At 55.8% G+C, this 23,369-nt stretch overlaps 1 protein-coding gene across 3 annotated transcripts in view; it reads right to left on the minus strand.

Annotated features, from left to right (window-relative positions):
* LOC142930387 (serine/threonine-protein kinase Nek8-like) overlaps nucleotides 1–19,475 on the minus strand; it is a 38,422-nt gene extending 18,947 nt beyond the window's left edge. Inside the window, exons 1-14 of one of the 3 annotated variants that reach the window (XM_076072693.1) lie at nucleotides 19,246–19,475; nucleotides 16,771–16,976; nucleotides 13,891–14,123; nucleotides 12,692–12,823; nucleotides 11,233–11,438; nucleotides 10,390–10,466; nucleotides 9,846–10,045; nucleotides 8,919–9,066; nucleotides 7,971–8,047; nucleotides 6,230–6,347; nucleotides 4,136–4,334; nucleotides 3,280–3,449; nucleotides 2,485–2,643; nucleotides 961–1,896 (exon numbers count right to left, since the gene is read on the minus strand). In XM_076072693.1, coding sequence (XP_075928808.1) covers nucleotides 1,556–1,896; nucleotides 2,485–2,643; nucleotides 3,280–3,449; nucleotides 4,136–4,334; nucleotides 6,230–6,347; nucleotides 7,971–8,047; nucleotides 8,919–9,066; nucleotides 9,846–10,045; nucleotides 10,390–10,466; nucleotides 11,233–11,438; nucleotides 12,692–12,823; nucleotides 13,891–14,123; nucleotides 16,771–16,976; nucleotides 19,246–19,292 — 2,313 coding nt within the window. In that variant the 5' untranslated portion in view covers nucleotides 19,293–19,475 and the 3' untranslated portion in view covers nucleotides 961–1,555. Of the gene's footprint in view, nucleotides 1–960; nucleotides 1,897–2,484; nucleotides 2,644–3,279; nucleotides 3,450–4,135; nucleotides 4,335–6,229; nucleotides 6,348–7,970; nucleotides 8,048–8,918; nucleotides 9,067–9,845; nucleotides 10,046–10,389; nucleotides 10,467–11,232; nucleotides 11,439–12,691; nucleotides 12,824–13,890; nucleotides 14,124–16,770; nucleotides 16,977–19,245 lie in introns of those variants that run through there. The other 2 variants (XM_076072692.1, XM_076072691.1) reach the window with 2 other exon arrangements.
* Nucleotides 19,476–23,369: the final 3,894 nt, after the last annotated feature.

The following is a 23,369-nucleotide window of genomic DNA, read 5'->3' on the forward strand; positions in this document are numbered from 1 at the left end:
AGTGACCGCGGGGAGAGACGCAGGCTCCTTGGGGCCTCGTGTCAGTGGCGTTGTCTCCGAGCTCCAGCGTGCCGCTCGCAATCAGAAGGTTGCCAATAAAAAAAATTGCCATTTAAATTTCCATACTTGGCAGTAAGTCCCGAAATTCCGAAGACTCGCTCGGTGAGAGGGATTCTCTGGGTAAATGGCAATGAACCTGAGAGGTATGGCAAAAAGAGAAGTAATAAAAAATGGTGTTGTTCGGGAAGAATGGAAGGAACCGGAAAGAGAGGAAGACCTAACAGAGCGAATCTCATGACCACAAAATAAGAGATTGGTGCCAGATAGGTGTGGCCCTGCTTGACCATACTAGGACTACATGACAGAGAGGAAAATGGGAACAAATGACGAAACGTGCAGTGGACACCCGCGGGGCTATCTGCCCCATGGTTCTTGATGATGATGATACGTGAAAAAATTGGCAACCAGTTTTTTTTACCTAACCCATCGGGCGGTTGCTAAATTTCAACCTTAAGAATCTCGATGTTTACTTTGGCTCTCGTTTCGTTTGCGCAGAAATAACCGCCGGCGACCCCTGCATGTCGGCGTCTCAAGATTTCGCGACGCGCCTCTTCCCGGAGGTGCTCGCCGGGCTGCGGAGCGCCGGCTGGGCCATCTCGGCAAGCCTCCTGCAGGCCGACGAGTGGCGGGCACAGTGGCACCAGTGCCACCAGAAGGCGCAGTGACGACGTCAAGAAGGGGGATTCGCGCGACATGAGAAAAAACGATTCAATTTGGGGCATCTGTTCCCGTGGGGAGAAATGTGGGGGGCTATAGGGAGTAGGAGGAGGGGGGGCTGTGTGGGGGAGCAGGAGGGGGGGGGCTGTGTGGGGAAGCAGTAGGAGGGGGGGTTGTGTGGGGGGGAGGGGTAAACCAATGTGCCACCCGTGTAGTATGTAAGTAATGCCCCACGCACGTAAATATAAATACAAATGTATTGACAATAAAAAATCGGAACGTTTTGTTCAGTGGCACAGTGAACTGTTCGTGATTTTGTATCACATCCCGCGACATATATCCCAGCACACATTTGATCATCCTAGCCCAACCTGGGGAGGAGCGGCGGTGCAGCGGTCGGCACGCTGAGTTCGGTGAGCGGAGTTCGATTCCTGGCCGCAGGCTGATATCCGTGGCGAGGGATATCTCACCACGTGGTCCTGCCCCACGCTTCACTAACCCACATTGACCAGTGTGGGGAGGTATGGTCAAACAACCCTCAAACATCAATGGAGAGGCCTTCCAGGAGGAGTTCTAGGTATAACCAAACTTGGTAATGTTAGTGACATTGAGGCAAGCAGTTTGGCAGTTAAGAACAAAGGTCAAAATTATTAAAATCACCCAGTAACATCAACAATGGGTGGATGGTCGATCCAGAGGCATCACAATGTTCAACATTGTGAGTGGAGCTTGGGCAAGCCACCGGCACCGCCGCCGCCGCCGCCGCCGCCGCGAGGAATTTGGGCGTTGACGCAGGACCGTCGGTCACGCCGACGCCGTGCCGGCAGCGGCGGCGGTGTCAGCGGCACTGTGAGGCACAGTGCACGGAGAGCAGCGTGTTGCCGTGCCGGCTGGACACGGAGGTGACCGCGTAGGGGAACCTCTCTTGGAGCTGCACGCGCGTGAGCACGGATCTGCACAGGTTATCATTGTGCAACGAAGTTAACTCGTGGTTTTTACGACACAAACGCGAGTCATCATGCGTGAACGCGCGTTGGCGCGGCTTGCGTGAAACTAAACCGGAGAGACGCACGCACGCACGAGCGGGGGATGTTTCAGCGAGACAAGGGAGCATTGCTTGAGTGCTCATCTCCATTGCCGGTGGTGGAAATTCCCCATTCCTACAGCGGTGGGCCCAGTCTGTGCAAAAAACAACAACCTCTGACTCCACACAAAGTGTTACTTAATTTATCACCACGGGAGTGACAATATTGATGATGGGGCGTCTGAGCCAAGTGCTCTGAGCAAAGAGGCCCCCACCCCCCCAGCATAAGGTGGTCATGGTTACAGACCTTTCACCATTCAACTGCTGGATGAGAGCCTCCCCCACACCGTGAGGGTTATTTCGCACTGGTCAGTGCGTGTTGGTGAAGGCGGGGAGTGCACAGACACACACAAAGATAACAGAGATCCCCCATATTAGGCCGGCACGACAGACGAGGTGGTGGGTGGCCAGCACCACCTCATGGCAACCTAGGAGAGGCCCAGGACCGGTTGAGATAATTGTCACCGGTGTTGGTGGCCGTGAGCGGAAAATGAACTTGTGTCTCTGGGTTCGTAATGCAGCGCACTCACTACACTACTGCTACACTACTGCTCCCCACACACGCACGTTCACACGCACGTTCACACGCGCACGTTCACGTGCGCGTTCACACACACGCACGTTCACACGCGCACGTTCACACGTGCACATGGCGGCGGCAGCAGCGGCACCGTCGTCGTCACCTTCGGCGACGGCCACGGTGAAGGCGTCGCCGCACGTGACCTGCACCACCTTCACCCCGCCGAGCCTGTCCACCGGCTGCGGCGCCCGGCTGCTCGTGCGAGCTCCCCCGCCAAGCTGCCCGTGCTGGTTGCTTCCAAACGTGTAGCACGTGCCCGTGTCTACACGACGAGACGCGGCGAGATCGGCAAAGAATTTGCCAGGGCCGGTGACCGAAGAGAGGAAGACGGGGGGGTGCAGGGACAGGACGAGACAGACGGGGGAGATGGAGGCGGAGTGAGACGCCCTACACACGAGGCAAAGAGAGACGGGACAGACGGACACACCAGAGAGAGTGCGTCCTGGTGGATTACAAACGTGCCACGACTGACCGCGTCACGACTGACGACCGAGTCCGTCACAATGGCACGAGCGCTACGTGCAGAATTGCTCAGCTCGGTATTTTGAGGACGATGCACACGACGGAGGTGAAGGAGAGCGACGAAGACAAGGCAGACGGAGATTTAAGTATCTGATCAGCACGGTTGGCTACGTACAGTGCGAAAGAATGTCGACATACATCATGTTCGCCTTTTGGCGTCGTTCCCCGGTCTGACACTGGTGAGACTATGCCCTAACGAAGGCCGTCTCTGGTGTCGGCCAAATCAGTTTCAAAGACAACGCCACGTATAATTATCAGCGCATGTTTTTGTTTGCACGTTCACAACAAGTACCGTGTGTGATTAATGCGGGAACTTGATTCCTTGCAAAAGGTTTATATTTGCTGTTCAAGCATCTGAACACAACTCGCGCCCCACCTGTGACGGCGGCAGAGTGAGCGGTGCCCAGCGCCACGTGGACCACCCGGGCACCGTCCAGCGGGCTGGACTGCACCGGCGAGAGCACCAGCGACTCCTCCGTCTGCTCCGCGGGGCACGCGGCGTCGTCGCCGTCGTGCGAGATCTTATCCAGGCCCAGTTTGTTGTACCTGCGGTTCGCGTCGGGCAGACGTAGAGGGGGCGGGGGGGGGCGGCGGGGGGCCAGGGTGGGCATACGTCCCGGTGCAGTTGTCAAATCGGCCTCAAATGAGTACCGGGCGCGGTGTGTAGTAAACCATCGCCACTGGGGAGACAAAGGCGGCCGGGCGTGGTGCTGGCCACCCACCCCCTCGTGTGCCACAGTGCCGGCCTTCATAGGTGCTCGCTAACAGCTCTTGCCCCAAGTCTGTTAAGGCTACACGTGACGGGAAGGGGGGGAGATCATTTGTCTTTGTATGTAGGTGGTGGCTAGGAGATGTTAACTACCTCGCCTGGCATGCAGGAGCCGTGGGTTCGATTCCTGATGCCTGCTGCTGCTGTATATTTGCGCGTCTTTCTCTCCCCACGGTCGCGTGGATTTTTCTCCGGTTCCTGCGGTTTTTCCCTCCACATTTAGAAAAACGCGTTTAGAGTATTTGGCTCCATACATTTCCACATCGTATTAAGCCATTTTGTTGCGCTATCATTTGTGGCCAGGTCACTTCTGACGAAGAGCTACATCGCTCAGTGGGCCTTACCTGGTAAAATAAAAAAATTGTTTGGTTTAATAGTTTTAGTTTCGCCCGTTGAACTTCTTTCGCACCGTACGTAGCCAATCGCGCTAATCGGAGGTGCGGGGGAAGGACGATAAACAAACCACAGAGGAGCAGTGGTAGAGAAATGAGACTTTGAACCCAGCTCGTACCGGTTGCTGCCGCAGGCCAGGAGCTTGCCACTGAAGGTGAGGATCATGGAGCAGTCGATGCCGCAGTGCGCGGTGCACGGCTCGTAGGGCGGAGGGACGGCCACCGGCTGCGGGCACAGGTGGAGCTCCTGATTGCCCAACCCGAGGCGCCCTGGGGGATTGGAGAGACACGCGCAGACGCATGGAAAGATGCGCACGGAGGGACAGAGAGACGCACAGAGAGACAGACAGACACAGAGAGACACAGAGAGACAGAGAGACACACAGAGAGACAAAGAGACACAGAGAGACAGAGAGACACAGGGAGACACACAGAGAGACAGAGAGACACACAGAGAGACAGAGAGACACACAGATACACACAGACAGAGAGCCGCACAGAGAGACAGAGAGACACACAGAGAGACAGAGAGATGCACAGAGAGACAGAGAGACACACAGAGAGACAGAGAGACACACAGATACACACAGACAGAGAGCCGCACAGAGAGACAGAGAGACACACAGAGAGACAGAGAGATGCACAGAGAGACAGAGAGACTCACAGAGAGACAGAGAGACGCACGAAGACGCCGAGAGATGCACACGGGGCTGAGTCCGCGTGCCGGTGTCGTTACGGAAAGTTTCGTGACATGTGTGGGTTTGTTTATTATAAATAAGCATTCATATTGAACTACAACTGACTTTTTTATTGTACCAGGCCCACTGAACTATATAGCGTCTTTGGCAGAAGTAACCTGGCCTATCACAAATGATAGCTCAACGATGTGGCTTGTCGTCATGTGGACATTTATAGCAGCAGCCAAATACTTTGAAATGCGTGGCGATGTTGATTATAAATGGGGAGCGAAAATCCGGAGGACCCGGAGAAAAATCAACACGACCACGGGCAGAGAGAGAGAGACGCAAACTCCAAATATACAGCAGCAGCAGGCATCAGGGTCGGGATCGAACCCATGACCTCCTGCATACCAGGTGGGGGAGTTAACATCTCCTAGCCACCGTGGCACCCTACTTTGACGCCGGCAGCACTGCGGAACGTAACAAAGAATCGCTTCTTCGCATGTCTCGTGCGGCAACGCAATCCGTCGTGCGCGGAGGGAACGGCCCACGGAAGCGGACACTACAGAGCTGCCTCAGATTGGCTTCAAAGCAAAGGGAGTTCATGACATTGTGGCAATTTTTCTGCCAAAAGTGAGCAGCGATCGCCTCCATTCCTTCCCATCAGTGGCACCCATCGGGGTGCAGAGGAAGTGACAAAAACAAACACAAGAGGTATTGTGGGTAGAGGACGGGGTAATCAGGCGACGGGGGAGCGCACGAGCCGTCCCTGCCCCCGTGGGAAGGTGCCACGCGTAACGGACGACGGCAACGCGTGCGGAGGGCGGCACCGACGAGGAATTGCACGCGCCCACCGTGCGCACGAGAAAACCCAACGTATAGGCCTCGGCCCCCGTGGTTCCGTTGAAGAGTGGGGAGCTGTGCGGCGCGGCGTGCCGGGCGGACTGGTCGCCGTGCACGTGCCGGAGGAGGGGATGCAAAGCGGCTCTGTGGCAATGCGGGGGCTGACATCCACCCGAGGAACAACATCTTTACTTGGCTATATCTACGTCGTTAATGCATGCGGTGTTTTGGCTGTGGGAAGTCGCGTGAAATAGCGTTCGCTAAATAACAAAATTGTTCAAAGTTGAAGAGCGATGATGCCATCGGTGGACGACGCAGGAAGTGAGACGAGCGAATAATAAAAGCCGGGAAAAAAAACGAGACCCCCATTTGTCGTTCCACTGCTGGATGAGCGCCTCGCCAACGCCGAGAGGGGTGGTGGTAATAGTGGGGGTTATTGAGTATTTGGGCTGATATACATTGCCGCGTCATAATGATAATCCACTTTGTTGAGCTATCACATTTGTGGCGATGATGAAGTTGTGATAGCTAGGTCAGCTTCTGAAAAAACAGCTACATAGCTCAGTGGGGGGGCCTTACCTGGTAAAGCTGAAAGAAAACCAGTTTACGAGTTCAGTTTTCGTGGGAGGTTGGAAGTCTTACCGTTGTCTCCTCTGCCCCAGGCAAACACCTCTTGCTCATTGCTCACCGCCAGGACGTGCGACATCCCGCAGGACATCTGGGTAATCTCGTAGCCCAGCAGCGCTTCCACAATCTTGGGCTGCCAACGACACAAAGAGTAATAACAAGAGCATTCGCTCGCACCCCACATCACGTGTGTGTGTGTGCAGAGCTTCTATCGCACCGTGACGTAGTGATGCGAGCGCTGATGTACGCTACGGCGGCGATGACGCGGCGATGGAGCGGCAATGGCGATGATGAAGTTGGCTCCAGTCTCCTCGTCAGTCATCGTCGTCGGACTTGGAGGACGAGGGGGTGCTCAACGCCTCCTCCTCCTCTATCTCCTCATAATCCTTCTACCTCCTCATCGGAGCCCTCACTACCGCTGCCCCACCCCCCCCCCCTCTCTCGTTGAGAGGCGCCGGGAGGAGAAACCACAGCCATGCGGTGTGGAGCCGGTGTCAAGTCCCCCCCCCTCACACCAGAGCTCTGCCATCCCCTACATATGAAGGTGTCACTGGTCAATGAGCGAGTGTTCATTATACACATGGGAGCGAGGGGGGCAACACGATCACACGCGTCCGCACAGCGCTCGCTCAGCTCCATTGGCTTCCGGTTGCCGAACGAAAGCGTCGTTGTAAGTTGGCACCCATTACACACCAAGCGCTCGCCACAAATTAACCACAACACCTCACCGATCTAATCAAGGAGCATAAACCACCATCAGCACGCCAACTATGCTCATCCTCGCAGAGGCGGCGGCGGCTTCTGGCTGGCCATGGAACAAAGACGTCGGTGGTCGTCGCATCGCGCGCGGCGCTTTCAGACGCGCTTCTTCTGCGGACGTCTGGAACGCTCTTCCTTCCGACATTAGTAAGCGCACTGGGCACTACGCGCTTTTAAATCATCATCATCTAGGTCAACAAACTAATTTCTTTAGAACTGCTTTTTTGTGTTTAGTTTGTTGCCTTTCCCCCGCACCTCCAATTAGCCACGGTGGGGTAAGTACGGTGCGAAAGAAGTTCAACGCACACCCGCACAGACGGAAGAGGTGGAGCCCACATTTGCTGAGCCGCCTTCTGACGAGCCACGGTTCTCGACACCTCGACACCCATGGGAAGGGAGTTCACAACATTTGGGCGATCCGCCAAACGTCGGCCCGAAGACCAGGAACTGGTTCCCGGCAAATGTTCAGGATCCATCCCCGAGCCTGAGCCAGTTCTTGCAACAGACGTGAAACGGCGCTGTTATTCCAGGTGGGCGAACTCCGTGCCGTCGGCACGCACTTGTCATGGGCCGGACCCAATAGGAGTGGTCCCATAAGAGTGCACAAAAACACCGTAACAGAGGTTTATTTTTTGGGTTAGGTCGCGTAAATATGAACGTGGTGTCGTTACACCCGCCACCACCCGCCATCACCCGCCACGGCCAATGAGTAAGGTTTGTCACGTCAACCAAGCATGGTGACACAGCCCGATGATGCTGGTGGTAATTATCAGCGAAACGTCACGGTACTCGAATTGTAAATGTTGTAGTGGGTTTACTCTCCAACACACCGGGCGTCCTGGACTAGCCACTCATTGTCATCCCATCATCTCGTCCACTGACGTCATCCTTCCGATCTCATCCCATCGCCGTAACAAATCCCATCATCCCATCCCATTTCTCTCAACCCATTATCCCATCGTCATCATCATCATAATCCCTCGATGCCCCACGGTACCTGTGCGACGTCGCTGTAGCTGCCGTGGCCAAGGCAGCCGCTGCTGCCGCTGCCGTAAGTCATGAGGATCCCCCTGTCTGGAAAGAACGACACAAAAGGCCCGGGTTCGCACGGTGACAAGATGCAAAAGCTCGCAAGGGCAGGAGACAACAACAACGACGACAACAACAACAACCAGCATCACTGCCTATGAAGGCCGGCACTGTGGCACACGAGGGGGTGGGTGGCCAGCACCACGCCCGGCCGCCCTTGTCTCCCCAGTGGCGATGTTTACTACACACCGCACCAGGTACTCATTTGAGGCTAAGTCGACCTAGGGGAGGCCTAGGACCAGTTCAGATAATCGTCACCGGTGGTCGCCGTGAGCAGGAATCGAACTCGGGTCGCCGGGTCCGTAGTGCAGTGCAGCTCTAACCGCTATGCTACCGCTCCCCACGCACACATTGACACACACGAACACACACACTGACACACGAACACACACACGAGCACACACGACACACACGAGCACACACACGAACACACACGAGCGCACACACATGAACACACACGAGCGCACACACGAACACACACGAACACACACGAGCGCACACACATGAGCACACACGAGCACACACACGAACACACGAGCGCACACACAGGGACACACAGGGACACACACGAACACACACGATCACACAGGAACACACAGGAACACACAGGAACACACACGGACACACACACGGACACACACACGAACACACACACGAACACACACACGAACACACACACGAACACACACGAGTGCACACACACGAACACACACACAGGCACACACACAACACACACACGAACACACACCAACTCACCAACACACACCAACACTCACGAACACACACGAACACACAGGAACACACGGGGACACACATGAAGACACACATGAAGACACACATGAAGACACACGCGGACCGGTGAGGCATGCGGTGAAGAGGTCGCCGCAGGAGACGTGCTGAATGGTGACCCCGGACTGGCCCTCCAGGAAGCGCGACACGAGCTGGGGCTGGACGCTGCCAACCGAGCCGGGGAGGGCAGCGTCGCCCACCGTGCCCGGAGAGGCCTGCACGCACGCAGACCGCGGGGCAGCGGGGAGTGGGCAGCGGGGAATGGGGAGTGGGCAGGGTGCAGCGGGCAGGGTGCAGCGGGCAGGGTGCAGCAGGTAGCAGACAGTGGGGAGGATGGAAGAGCTGAGTGACACGGTGCTCACAGCGATCCACTCTTAGGGTGGAGAGACTCGGCTCATGATCATCGTCGTCGTCATCAGCCTTATCACTGTTATCGTCATCGGGGTCATCGCCATCATCACAATCATCACCATCATTAAAATCATCACCATCTTTGGCATCGTCACAATCACCAAAATCATCATCATCGTCATCATCACCATCATCACAATCATCACCATCATCATCACCATCATCACCATCATCACCATCATCACAATCTTCATCATCATCATCATCACCATCATCACAATCATCACCCATCATCATTACCATCATCACAATCATCACCATTATCACCATCATCATCGCCATCATCATCATCATCATCGCCGTCATCATAACAAAGATGAAGAAGCCTGGCGTGAAACTGTGTGACCCCGTGTTTCCGGGTCGTCCCGCGCGGGCGTGAATAAATATTGTGATTGCGACACCTCGTTCTGCACAGAGACAGCTGCCACCGGGGCCCCCAGCCCCCCACCCACGGGGAGCAACTGCAGCAGAGCGCCTTGATGACGACGATGACGACGACGACGATGCGATGGCGAGGCACGCGGAGGTGCTCTGGACAATTCAAGCAAGCTTAAGTCTTCGGTGAGTTCCACGTTGTGCTCACCTCCCAGACGATGAGCCTGCCGCTGCGCGTGACGCCGGCCCTCTGCGTGCGCCCCACCGCCACCTGCAGCACCTCCGTGTTGGGCATGGCCAGCTTGACGGGCGCCAGCGTCCCGCTGCCCCACATGTAGACGGAGGAGAGCGGCGGGGGGGCAGCCCCTGCCCTGCCGGTGCTCCCGGCCGGCGCTCCGTCCCCGGACACTGGCGCCGTCGGCCGGGACGCGGAGACGGAGGGGGAGATTTGATTGGTTGCTCGCACCCAGACCAGTCCGGGTTGCTCACGACGTTACTCACGACGCGTAAAAATATAAACGTTGTGTCGTTCAACCCGCCACCGCCCGACACGGCCAACCGGTAAGGGTTGTCACGTACGCAGAACGTGCCAATTCGTCACGAGTGCGGCACTAGCCGGTCGTGTGCTGGAGAGCCAAGCCACAACGCAACATTCATCCCAGGGCCTTGCAATAATCTTGAGCCAATCGGCTCCCGCACAGAGGGGGCGAAGGGAGTGCGGTTGAACGATGGGCGAGCGTGAAGATACTCACGCGGGAAGCGGGGGCGACACACTTGCCTCGCCCTGCCCTGTGCGTCCAGCGACAGCAGCATCATCGGCTTTTCCATCCTGCAATCGACATCGCCAGTACGATTTAAATAAAAACTTTTTTTTTTTACAAATACAAAAAAACCCGTGGCCAAAACCAACGGAGAGGGAGGAGCAATCCCGTGGTGACGACGGCTCCCGTGCACAGGAAACCCGCTTGGGGAGCCTTCGTCCAGCAGTGGATTGATCATGGCTAATGATGGTGACGATGACGACGACAAATCCTATTCCTTAACATAGGAGCTGGATGGGAGTGAACGGGGAGGCGAGGAGGGGGAGATGACTGAACGTGGTGGAGGGCGCCACGGTGGCTGGGAGATGTTAACGAACACGCCTGCTGTACAGATCTTCTTTCTCAGAAGCCTCCTGGATATCACAAATGATAGCTCAACAAAGTGGCTTATCGTCAAGTAGACATTTCTAGCAGCCAAATACTCCAAACGCGCGGTGATGTTGATTCGAAATGTGGAGGGTAAAAGCCGGAGGACCCGGAGAAAAATCCACGCGACCACGGGGAGAGAGAGAGTCACGCAAACTCCAAATATACAGCAGCAGCAGCAGCAGGCGTCAGGGTCGGGATCGAACCCACGACCTCCTGTCTATCAGGCGAGGTAGTCAACATCTCCTAGGCACCGTGATGATAATGAAAGAGAGAGAGACGCAAACTCCAAATATACAGCAGCAGGCGTCAGGGTAGGGATGGAACCCACGACCTCCTGTCAATCAGGCGAGGTAGTCAACATCTCCTAGCCACGGTGGATCGAGCTCGGGCTCGCCGGACACAAACCTGGCGGGCACCCGGCCGATGTCCATGTAGAGGCGGATCATGGCGCTCATGCACACGGGGTGAGACAGCACCTCGCTCAGCTGCGGCCTCTTGCTGGGGTCCAGGTTGAGCAGGCTGACCACCAGCTGGCGCAGCTCCCCGCTGTAGCGGTCCGAGACGGGGGCGAAGTTGCCACTCATGATCTTCAGCACCAGCGCCGGCAGATTCTGCCGGCAGAGCGGCGCCCCCGCCGGCCACGTAAGCGCCGGACGACTCTGACCCCCCCACTCCGTGTACCCCCCACACCTTGTACCCCCCACACCTTGTACCCCCCCACCTTGTACCCCCCCACTCCTTGTACCCCCCCACCTTGTACCCCCCCACCTTGTACCCCCCACACCTTGTACCCCCCCACACCTTGTACCCCCCCACCTTGTACCCCCCCACTCCTTGTACCCCCCCACCTTGTACCCCCCCACTCCTTGTACCCCCCCACACCTTGTACCCCCCCACACCTTGTACCCCCCCACACCTTGTACCCCCCCACCTTGTACCCCCCACAACTTGTACCCCCCACACCTTGTACCCCCCCACGCCTTGTACCCCCCACACCTTGTACCCCCCACACCTTGTACCCCCCACACCTTGTACCCCCCACACCTTGTACCCCCCACACCTTGTACCCCCCACACCTTGTACCCCCCACACCTTGTACCCCCCCACACCTTGTACCCCCCACACCTTGTACCCCCCCACACCTTGTACCCCCCACACCTTGTACCCCCCACACCTTGTACCCCCCACACCTTGTACCCCCCCACCTTGTACCCCCCACACTTTGTACCCCCCCACCTTGTACCCCCCCACGCCTTGTACCCCCCACTCCTTGTACCCCTCCACACCTTGTACCCCCCCACACCTTGTACCCCCCCACCTTGTACCCCCCCACACCTTGTACCCCCCCACACCTTGTACCCCCCACACCTTGTACCCCCCCACCTTGTACCCCCCCACCTTGTACCCCCCACCTTGTATCCGCTCGTGCGTCCGAGCCGCTCCCAGCGTGGGAGGTCGGCACGGCACCGCGTGGCTTTTCCCACCGGCTGATAACCAGAAACCGAGCCGTGCCACGATGCAACGACGTCCCGCGCCCGTCAACAAAGCTTGCTTGCTCTTTCCACACTCCGGTGTGCGGACACAAACCCAAATCGGTGTGGCGCATTCGTCCGCGACAACTCAACTCGATCGGCTCCGTCGCGTGGCGGAGGGCATAGCTCAAAATGTTGGCTTGAACCTACGCGGCGATACAACCTCCGATGAGCACGGTTGGCTACGTACGGCGCGAAAGAAGTTCAACGTACGTACACACGCGCGCACGTACAAGGGAGGCGAACGATGACTCGCTTCCGAACTCGTTACCAAACGAACGCGCGGAGGGGACACGTCGGGGGGGGGGGGGGGGGGGAGCCGGGTGGCTCACCTCGGCCTCGAACGCCCTCTTGAGGCTCGCCAGCTCGTACAGGATGCAGCCCAGGGCCCATATGTCACTCTTCTGGTTGTAGGGTTTACCCTCGCACAGCTCCGGGGAGATGTAGCACGGGGTGCCCACCACCTGCAGGCCAACGAATCACCCACGGGTTAAAGGCAGTTGGCTAACACAGCCAATTACTTACTTGGCTATCACAAATGATAGGTCAATAAAGTGGCTTATCACGTGGAAATGCATAGCAGCAGCCAAACTCTATAAACGTGTGGTGATGTTGCTTCTAAATGTGGAGGGAAAACCAGAGGGCCCAGAGAATAATCCACGCGGCCATGGGGAGAACGTGCAAACTTCAAATATACAGCAGCAGGAGTCAGGGTCGGGAACGAACCCACGACCTCCTGCATACCAGGCGAGGTAGTTAACATCTCCTAGCCACCGTGGCGCCCCGAGAGAAACCAGATAAGATGGGCCAAGACCATGGAGGGCATAAAAAACCGTGCTCGCTACAATTTCTGAACTGTTATCAGAATTATAATTCCGCCTTTCCAAACTCTGTCATTTGAATTTTTTTTAAAGTTATTATTACGAGCAACAACATTGGAGCGAGCACGCATATTCCACTTGTTGCAAGAATTAATTCTCCATTTGAGCCCGGCGGCTGCCCTGGTGAGTACGAGTGTGTGTACGGATCGTGGATACGCACCCGTCTGCGGACGTCAAAGATCCTGCGAGGTAATAAAAAAAAAAACAGAACGCCACACGTGTGTGCGGTGACGTCACGGTCAAAATGGGATAACACGGCTCGCACGTGAGACTCCACGAGGAACGACGAATCAGACCGGGGGGGGGGCGAGAATTGCTGCATGATTTTACTTTTATTTTAATTTCTCCAAGTGGACGCGGGCCGCCTGGCGTGCGATGGGTACAGCCCATTGGGCTCCGTGCATTGAGCCCCCTTTGTCCACGTACCGCACGGACACGGCCAACGCCTCGTCCCTTACCCACCAGTCGCCAGATCGACCCTCCGGCCACGTGACTCGGTGGGGGTGCGACCGTTGACGATTCCTTCCTCACATCGCCGATGGAGGACGATCGATGATGACGATTTCACCCCCCCACCCCACCCACCCACCCCCACCTCTTCCTCACCGGGAAGCGAACCGGAACGATTCCGACGTGCCGCGGCCGCTCACCGTGTACGCCTTGCTCTTGCTGCTCAGGATCTTGGAGATGCCGAAGTCGCCGATCTTGACGACCGTCTGCCGCTTGTCCAGCAGGATGTTGTGCGTCTTAAGGTCGCGGTGCAGGATGTGGTTCGAGTGGACGTGGTGCAGCGCCAGGGCGATCTGCACGAAGAAGTGCAGGATGGTGTCCTCGTCCAGCAGCGAGCCGCCCCGCTTCTGGATGTACTCGGCGAGGGTGCCCCCTGCGCCCCGCCACCACGGAGACAAAGGTTCCCCACCGCGTACGAATGTAGTACGAATGTAGTACGTATGTTGTACGTATGTTGTACGTATGTCGTGTGTGGGGAGCGGTAGAGCAGCGGTTAGCTACGAACCCGGGTGACCCAAGTTCGATTCTCGCTCACGGCCACCAACAGCGTGGACGATTATCTTAACCGGTCCTGGGCCTCCCCCGGGTCGACTCGGCCTCAAATGAGTACCTGGTGCGGTGTGTAGTAAACATCGCCACTGGGGAGGCAAAGGCGGTCGGGCGTGGTGCTGGCCACCCACCCCCTCGTGTGCCGTGCCGACCTTCATAGGTGCTACTCGCTAACAGCACTTGCCCTAACAGTCTGTGCAGGCTATACAGGGGAAATTTGTCTTTGTTGTCTGCTGTGTGTTTGTTGTATGTTGAACTTCTTTCGCACCGTACGTAGCCAACCGTGCGAATTGGAGGTGTGAGGGAAAGACAACAACCTCAACACAACAAGCAGTTCTAAAGATAAAAGAGTTACCAATGTAGTATAGTGGTGTAGTGTAATATATAGCATTGTGTACACCATGGAAGTCCAGTTTACACTGGAAGTCCAGTTTCCCATGGGAATACATTCCATTCTAGATTTAAAGTTTCGTGACTGCAAGGATCCATACTCTTTGGTTCTATTCGGTTGTTTTTTACGTGACTTTACCGAATAGAACCAAAGAGCATGGGAATACAGTTTACCATGGGAATACAGTTCACAGTGGGAGTCCAGTTTACCATGGAAGTCTAGTTTACCATGGGAATCCAGTTTACCATGGGAATCCAGTTTACCATGAAAGTCCAGTTTACCATGGGCAGGGGTGGGCAACCTGGGGCTCCTTAAAGGACATGCGCTTAGTGAGGACGTTATTTATTTATGAATGACCACTGCCATCTCGTATTCACCACCACCACCACCACAGTGCGTTGTGTGGCTCCTGAAACATTGACATTTGTTTGACCGAATTCGAAAACAATGGCTCCTCTTGTTGTTGTTGTGGTTGTTGTTGTGGTTGTTGTTGTTGTGGTTGTTGTTGTGGTTGTTGTGGTCGTTGTTGTTTTGGCGGCGCGAGCAACCCGCCGCAGGGCTGCACTGCTCCGCTGGAATCTACGTGCCCTGCACGGGGAGCAGGCAGTCCCCCTTCCTGAACACCCTTCCATTCCTCTCTCAAAACCTCACCTCCTCTTCTCCGTTACCGCCCAAACCTCTTCCTCCCTCCCCTCCACTCCTCCCCGTCCCTCCCCTTCACCCTTCCGCGACCCCCAAGCACCCCGCTAATGGCTGCCACTCCTTTCCTCAATCCTCAACTCACCCCCCCCGGGCCATCTTTAAAGCCGTTCCATTCTGTCACCGTCCATCCACAAGCTCGGGCCAAGCGCCGTGACGTTGAACATTCAAATTCCTCACACCCTGGTCTACAAATCACTTCGTGGTCTTGCCCCACCGTATCGTGCCATGCTTGTGTCCATCGATTTTGTCGCCTTCTCGCCCTCCCACGTGCTCAATCCACGTTGTCTCTCTCTGTTCCTCCTCCTGGTGCTCAATCCACATTGTCTCTCTCTCTGTTCCTCCTCCTGGTGCTCAATCCACGTTGTCTCTCTCTCTGTTCCTCCTCCTCCTGGTGCTCAATCCACGCCGTCTCTCTCTCTGTTCCTCCTCCTGGTGCTCAATCCACGCCGTCTCTCTCTCTGTTCCTCCTCCTGGTGCTCAATCCACGCCGTCTCTCTGTTCCTCCTCTTGGTGCTCAATCCACGTTGTCTCTCTCTGTTCCTTCTCCTGGTGCTCAATCCACGCCGTCTCTCTCTGTTCCTCCTCCTGGTGCTCAATCCACGCCGTCTCTTTCTCTGTTCCTCCTCCTGGTGCTCAATCCACGCCGTCTCTCTGTTCCTCCTCCTGGTGCTCAATCCACGTTGTCTCTCTCTGTTCCTCCTCCTGGTGCTCAATCCACGTTGTCTCTCTCTCTGTTCCTCCCCCTGGTGCTCAATCCACATTCTCTCTCTCTGTTCCTTCTCCTGGTGCTCAATCGACGTTGTCTCTCTCTGTTCCTCCCTCCTGGTGCCCAATCCACGCCGTCTCTCTCTCTGTTCCTCCTCCTCCTGGTGCTCAATCCACGCCGTCTCTCTCTCTTCTCGCCCTCCCCTTCCCTAGAACAAACTTTCCCCTCCACATCAAGCGGTCACCTTCTCTCACTAAGTTTCCGCTCCTCACTCACTGTTACCCCGAGCTCACCCCACGACCCCCCCCTTAATCTCCCCCTCATAACCACCACCGTTACCGTTCCCTCTTCACATTCTCATTACACGGCTACCACTCAGTAACCCCATTCATTAGATCCATTCATCATCAATTCCGTTTCCACCGATTCCAGCAATCGCGGATTCGCCCCCATCGCTTCCACTCATCTATTTCACTCAGCGCCACCGTCACACCAAACGTTGTGCCGCTGTTACTTCCTTGCAAAGCTCCGGCGTGTAAAGGCGCTATCCAAATTATTTTACGATAAAATCTAACTTGCGTGTCAGACTACCCACAACAATCACAGCGACGACGACAACAACAACAACACTACCAACAGTAGCACGGCGTCGCCACGACAACAAGGCCTCACCGGGCGCGTACTCCATGGCGATCATGAGGGCTTTGTCCGCCAGGAAGTTCTCAAAGTACTTGATGACGTTGGGGTGGCTGAGCAGCTTGAGGACCTGGCACTCGTTCTGCGCCGCCTGCCGCTCATCACGGCTCATCTGCTCCACGGGGATCTGCTTGAGTATCACCTGCTTGGACTCGTCCCTCCGCAAGCACAGGTGGACGATCCTGGGACGGTGGGGCGGGGGAGTGGAGAGGAGGGGGAAGGAGGCGGGGGAGGAGGTAGGAGGAGGAGGAGGAGAGGGGCAGGAGGAAGAGGCAGCAGGAAGGACGGGATAGGAGGGAGGAGGAGGAGGGGGACACAAGAGCGTGCCGGGGGTGACGCCAGGGCCGGACCGAGCTGAGATTTAAAACTTTCGTGACTGCTGGAATTCATTTTCTTGGTTCCTTCGGTAAAGTCACGGGGATAGAAAACAAAAAGATAAAAGCAAAAACCCCACGACGTTTCAGGTCGCAACACAAGCAGTCTTCATCCGCCTGATGCAGACCGCTTGTGTTGCTACTTATTATTATTACTACTTCATCCGCCTGATGTTGTCAAGGAGCGTCACGAACAGGCAGCGTCACATGGCGCTCCGCTCGTCACCCTCGCAGCAGCGGCTTCTGGCTGCTAAGCAACGTCCCGCGGCGCTTTCAGATGCGCGACTTCTGCGGCCGTCTGGAACGCTCTCGCGTCCAACGTGAGGAAGAAGCCACTGGGCGCTGCGATGCATTTTTATAGAGCAGCTTCCACGAGCAGCTTCCACGAAGCCGTTCGTGGTCCACCATAAACCGCAGCCACTGCACAAACCATGGCAGCAGTAGATGCGGTTACCCCTGATGATGCACAAATGGATACGATTACAAACTCCCTCCAGTAGCGGTGGCGCCTGTGGTCATCCGGAGCAGAGGCCGTGGTACAGCGCGTGATGACGCAACGCCCCTAGCCACCGAGGAGAGATCATCACGGCGACGACGACGATGATGCTGCTGCACGACCACTCCATCACTACTCAGCTACTCACGACGCGGCGAACACAGCAACCAGAGCGAACACAGCAACCAGAGCGACCACAGCAACCAGAGCGACCATAGCAACCAGAGCGACCATAGCAACCAGAGCAACCATAGCAACCAGAGCAACCATAGCAACCAGAGCAACCAGAGCAACCAGAGCAACCATAGCAACCAGAGCAACCATAGCAACCAGAGCAACCATAGCAACCAGAGCGAACACAGCAACCAGAGCAACCATAGCAACCAGAGCGAACACAGCAACCAGAGCGAACATAGCAACCAGAGCAACCATATCAACTAGAGCAACCATAGCAACCAGAGCAACCATAGCAACCAGAGCAACCATAGCAACCAGAGCGAACACAGCAACCAGAGCGAACACAGCAACCAGAGCAACCATACCAACCAGAGCGAACACAGCAACCAGAGCAACCATAGCAACCAGAGCGAACACAGCAACCAGAGCGACCATAGCAACCTGAGCGAACACAGCAACCAGAGCGAACACAGCAACCAGAGCAACCATAGCAACCAGAGCAACCATAGCAACCAGAGCGAACACAGCAACCAGAGCGACCATAGCAACCAGAGCGACCATAGCAACCAGAGCAACGATAGCAACCAGAGCGACCATAGCAACCAGAGAGGCACCGCTAGCTCACACCACATACCTGTAACCAACCCTAACGTCGACTCGCTCTCGTACGCACATTACTCACTCACACACTCACACACACACTCACACACATACACACACACTCACACACTCACTCACACACTCACTCACACACTCACTCAAACACTCACACACACACTCACACACATACACACACACATACATACACACACACTCACATACACACACTCACATACTCACTCACATACTCACACACTCACATACTCACTCACACACATACACACACACTCACTCACACACTCACACACATACACACACAAACTCACATACACACTCACTCACACACTCACACACATACACACTCACACACATACTCACATACACACTCACACACTCACTCACACACATATACACACACATACTCACACACTTACACACACACTCAACAACAACAACCGCCATTCGCCACTAAGTGGCGGTGACGTCACCACGACGCTTGTGCCAGGCTATGTGCACCTTGAGGCCACGTGAAGTGTCCAACGCCCGCTGGCAGGAGGTCACGGGGCAGACCCAGGTGCCACGGGTCGGCTGACTCAGTCACTCACACACTCACATACTCACACACATACACACACACTCACATACTCACACACATACTCACTCACACACACATACACACACACATACTCACTCACACACACATACACACACACTCACATACTCACACACACTCACTCACATACTCACACACTCATTCACATACTCACACACTCACATACTCACACTCACAAGTCGCTCACTCACCCGAAGGCTCCTCTGCCTACGACTTTTATTTTCTCGTATTTATCCATCGCGGAGTCGAGCAGAGACAGCGAGGAGGGAGCCGAGAGGGAGCCAGGAGGGAGGAGGGAGGGAGGAGGGAGCCAGGAGGAGGGAGCGAGGATTTTGGTTCTCTCGCGACCACGGCCGCCTGCTCGCACGCCACTTCCGGGTAGGTGAGCTGGTCACGTGACGTCTTCACGGGGGAGGAGGGAAGGTGAGGAGGGAGGGGGAGGAGGGAGGTGAGGAGGGGGGGGTGAGAAGGGGGGGGAGGTGAGGAGGGAGGGGGAGCGAGGAGGGGGAGGTGAGGAGGGGGGGGGAGAGGTGAGGAGGGAGGGGGAGGGAGGTGAGGAGGGAGGTGAGGAGGGAGGGGGAAGGAGGTGAGGAGGGAGGGGGAAGGAGGTGAGGAGGGAGGGGGAAGGAGGTGAGGAGGGGGGAGGGAGGTGAGGAGGGGGGGAGGGAGGAGGGGGAGGTGAGGAGGGAGGTGAGGAGGGGGGGGAGAGGTGAGAAGGGGGGGGAGAGGTGAGAGGGGAGGGGAGGGAGGAGGGGGAAGGGAGCACCACCAGCCAGCTGGAGATGAGCAATGATTTTGTTCATTAAAAAACACTTTTATTAAAATTGTTTTGCCGTGTTAAAACATTTTTTTTATTCTTTCAACGTGAATTGCCCAACGAAGATATCATTTTAAAGTTGTCCCCTATTATAAACCGCTGCGGCAACACCACCGTCTGATTGGTGTGTCGATGCGGCCGTGAAGGCGTCCTCCGAGTGAGAGATTCTCCCCCTCCACCCATCGCGAGCAGCTTCCAGCATCGTGGCCACGCCGCGCGAGACCCACTCAGCTGCGATGGTGGGGAAGGCGCCCGCGGCACCAGCCGAGGTTGGGGCCGTCCATAAATGACGTCACGCACCTAGGGGGGGGGGGGTCAGACATTTGTGACGATGTTGTGACGAGGAGGGGGAGAGAAATGTGACGTCACATCGAAATGCGCAACTTTAAATCCATATAGAATAGTTATAACAACACTCCTACAACATCAGAGTGCAGCGCCACATTAAATACGCGCTACAATGACAATAGTTTAAAGCGATTTGAAGCATGTTTTTTTTTAATGGAAATATGGTTTTTGGGGGGGGCGGGGGCAGAGCTTTGTGACGTCATACTTGAGGGGGGGGGGGGTCTGACTTTTCGTGACGCCGTGTGACAAGGGGGGTGGGGGGGTTAAAAATTGCCCAAAATCTCGTGACGTCATTTATGTACGGCCCCATGCGCCGTGCAGACGGAGCAGTGGGGCCGACTCGCTCGTAGGAGAAAGCAACGGAGAGCGGTGGCAGCAGTCGCAGCGACACTGTGGGAGTCACTTCTAAATATTAACTTTGCAAGGATTTGTCGAGTCGTGTCAGCTGATCTGTAAATTGTTCTTGAGGCTTTTTGGCGGTGTCCCAAGGGCGTGTGGGGACCTGATGGGCATGGTGGAGAAGTTTCCAGTCATGCGTTGACAACGGTGACGAACAAGTGGAGACTTTTTTTCATCTATTAACATACAATTGTTATCATGTTACAGTGCAATATCCGTTCCTTTCCCATTACAAGCGATGGTCACACTCGAGTGTTAATATTTTTTTGAAACACCCTGCATTTCAAAGACGCACTCAATGTGAATGTTTATCAGAAGCCATCCTCCGTTGGGCTCTTATTTTAAGATGTTTTCAGCTGAGCAATGCCGAGTCACGTTTATTATTATCTGGAGAAAATCCACGCCTTGCGCGAGGGGGCAACGCTCGATCTCCGTACAGATGGAGACAGATGGTGACTGGTCCACGTGGCACACAACTTCAGGCTGAACGGCCTTTTAAGTAGGAACACCATGATGCAAAATTAAAGCAAACCTGACAAGCAGTCTTAAGTTTAAAACCATGACCTCCTTAAGGAAATTATTATGCAAATGTAGGAATGGTGGTGGTGGCTGCTTGCGCCCCCACCGAAGATGAACATCAATGGAGGGATGCAGGCAAGGCCGATGAGTCAGATAGATGCCTTCTATGACCTCCTGTCACAGATGCTCGCAAAAAGGGCCCCTCGGGATAGTTATCCTGTTGGGTGACCTTAATGCCCAAGTGGGTCATGATGCGGGCAACTGGGCTGGAGTGATTGGAAGACATTGACAAGATCAGCTCAACAATAACGATAGGAGGCTGCTAGACTTCTGTGCAGCCCATGCACTTGTATTAATGACCAAAACGCTGTTCTGGCATCAGCGCATCCACGCGTTATGGATGCATGCCGGGTCCAAGCAAGGACATCTGCTGGACTATATAGTGACAAAACAGCGGATGTGGGCCCATGTCCATGACACCAGGACCTACTGTGGAGGCGTTCGGTCCACTTACCATCGGCTTGTGATCTGTAAGATGCGCCTGCCATTCTTCCACTCCGGTGGTGGGTGTCCATCTAGGACCCCATGCAAACCCACAGTGGCCTGGTCTCAGCTAGCTGATGGAAGTTGCAAGAATTTCATCATCGTTTGCAGCTGAGGTTGGCATCATCTCCCCCCCCCCCCCCCACTTCTCCTGATGTAGAAGAGAAATGGGTGAGGTTTAGAACTGTGGCTCATGCAGCTGCAATGGCTGTTTTGGATACACGGTCCAGACCTCCCCAGAGACCCTGGCTGACAGAGGAGGTGTTCGGGCTGGCTGAGAAAAAGTGAAAGGCCCACTCTCACCGTCTACAGCATCCCGCGTGAGAGAATGAGGAGGTTTACCGCAACCTTCGCTCAGAGGTTTGGAGAGCCATGAAGCGGAATAGAGAAGAGATGGAGCTGATGTCGCACGACAGGATGTGGTACGAGCAGTGCCAAGATCGGTCTCTGTGGAGGAGGATCGTGAAGGACGCTGCTACTGATCAGTTGGGGGCAGTCGCTCTCCAGCAACAGCGGAGGGCAGAGGAGCAACCCTCACAACAACGAGCGGAGCGCCGGGTGGCTAAAACACAGCAAGGTGGCACAGTAGGCGGCACAGGTGGTGTGTGGTGCCACGGCATCAAAGCCACTCTGCAAGTGCCACGATCCCCCCCCCCCCGCCCCCTGGCCACCACACTGAGCACTCACACGCAGTGCACACACGGAGTGTCCTGGCGGGGGATTGCCTGGCACAACGGGTTTTGATCCGAAGGGTCCCTATGAGGAAAGTCCCACGGTTTCCCGGTGCCAGGAGATTGGCCAACCCTCGCAGGACAGGGTACATTGTGGTGCCCCTGAGTTGGCTTCATAGTGTATGGGCGGAAAACGGTTTACTGGGCCAGCCGCAATGAGTCATTGATGAGTCATTGATGAGTCATTGACGAGTCATTGATGAGTCATTGATGAATCATTGACGACATCGGGAGGGGCTGGGGTGGAATAAGCGAGAAGGGCAGACCGTGAGAACGGGGGATCACAGCGCCACGACCTCCCCCGACCCCCATACCGAATACACACTCGCAGGGTGTGTATTCGCCAGTCGGGTGTCATTCTGGATTAACAATATTAATGAGTGCGAATGTACAGACAATGGGTCGCAGAAGCACCAGCAGCAACGCTCCATGTAAGGACAAAAAAAGGCGGAAAATGGGCAGTAATCACCGATAGGCGCACGAAGTCAGGGGGATAAAGAGGGGAGCCTGAGGCCGTTGAAAGGAGATCTTTTCTTCAACATCTTGGTCGCCAAGACCCCACCGCCTGCCTCCTCGAGCCGCTCGCAACATCCGTGTGACGCCAGCGAGTGCCGCCACGAGCCAGCGATAGGCAAAGTTCGTTTTGTCCTCTTGCCTCCGACTCTCACAGCGTCTGTGCGACGCCGTGAGTACAGCTATGAGGTACGTGGTGGGGCGTTTGAGTATCTGGGGACTTGGGCAGCAGTAGGCTCTTCTCGCAAAATATTCCCCCCCCAGGTAGTGCGGGGGTTTGCGCAGAGAATAAAAGTTAGTACAGAGCATTGGTGCGGTGTCTGTGATTTCTGTGTGGAGCGACTGCGTGGGGGAATGCGCGGCTAGAGTGAACGCGGGGCCGCGGTGCGCGCGTCAAGAGGTAATCCCTCGCTGGTGCGAGCGCGTGCGTGCTCCCCCGTGTTAG

Source organism: Petromyzon marinus, chromosome 38 (assembly GCF_048934315.1).
Source record: "Petromyzon marinus isolate PM22_M1 ecotype Great Lakes invasive population chromosome 38, UKy_Petmar_22M1.pri1.0, whole genome shotgun sequence".
NCBI lineage: Eukaryota > Metazoa > Chordata > Hyperoartia > Petromyzontiformes > Petromyzontidae > Petromyzon > Petromyzon marinus.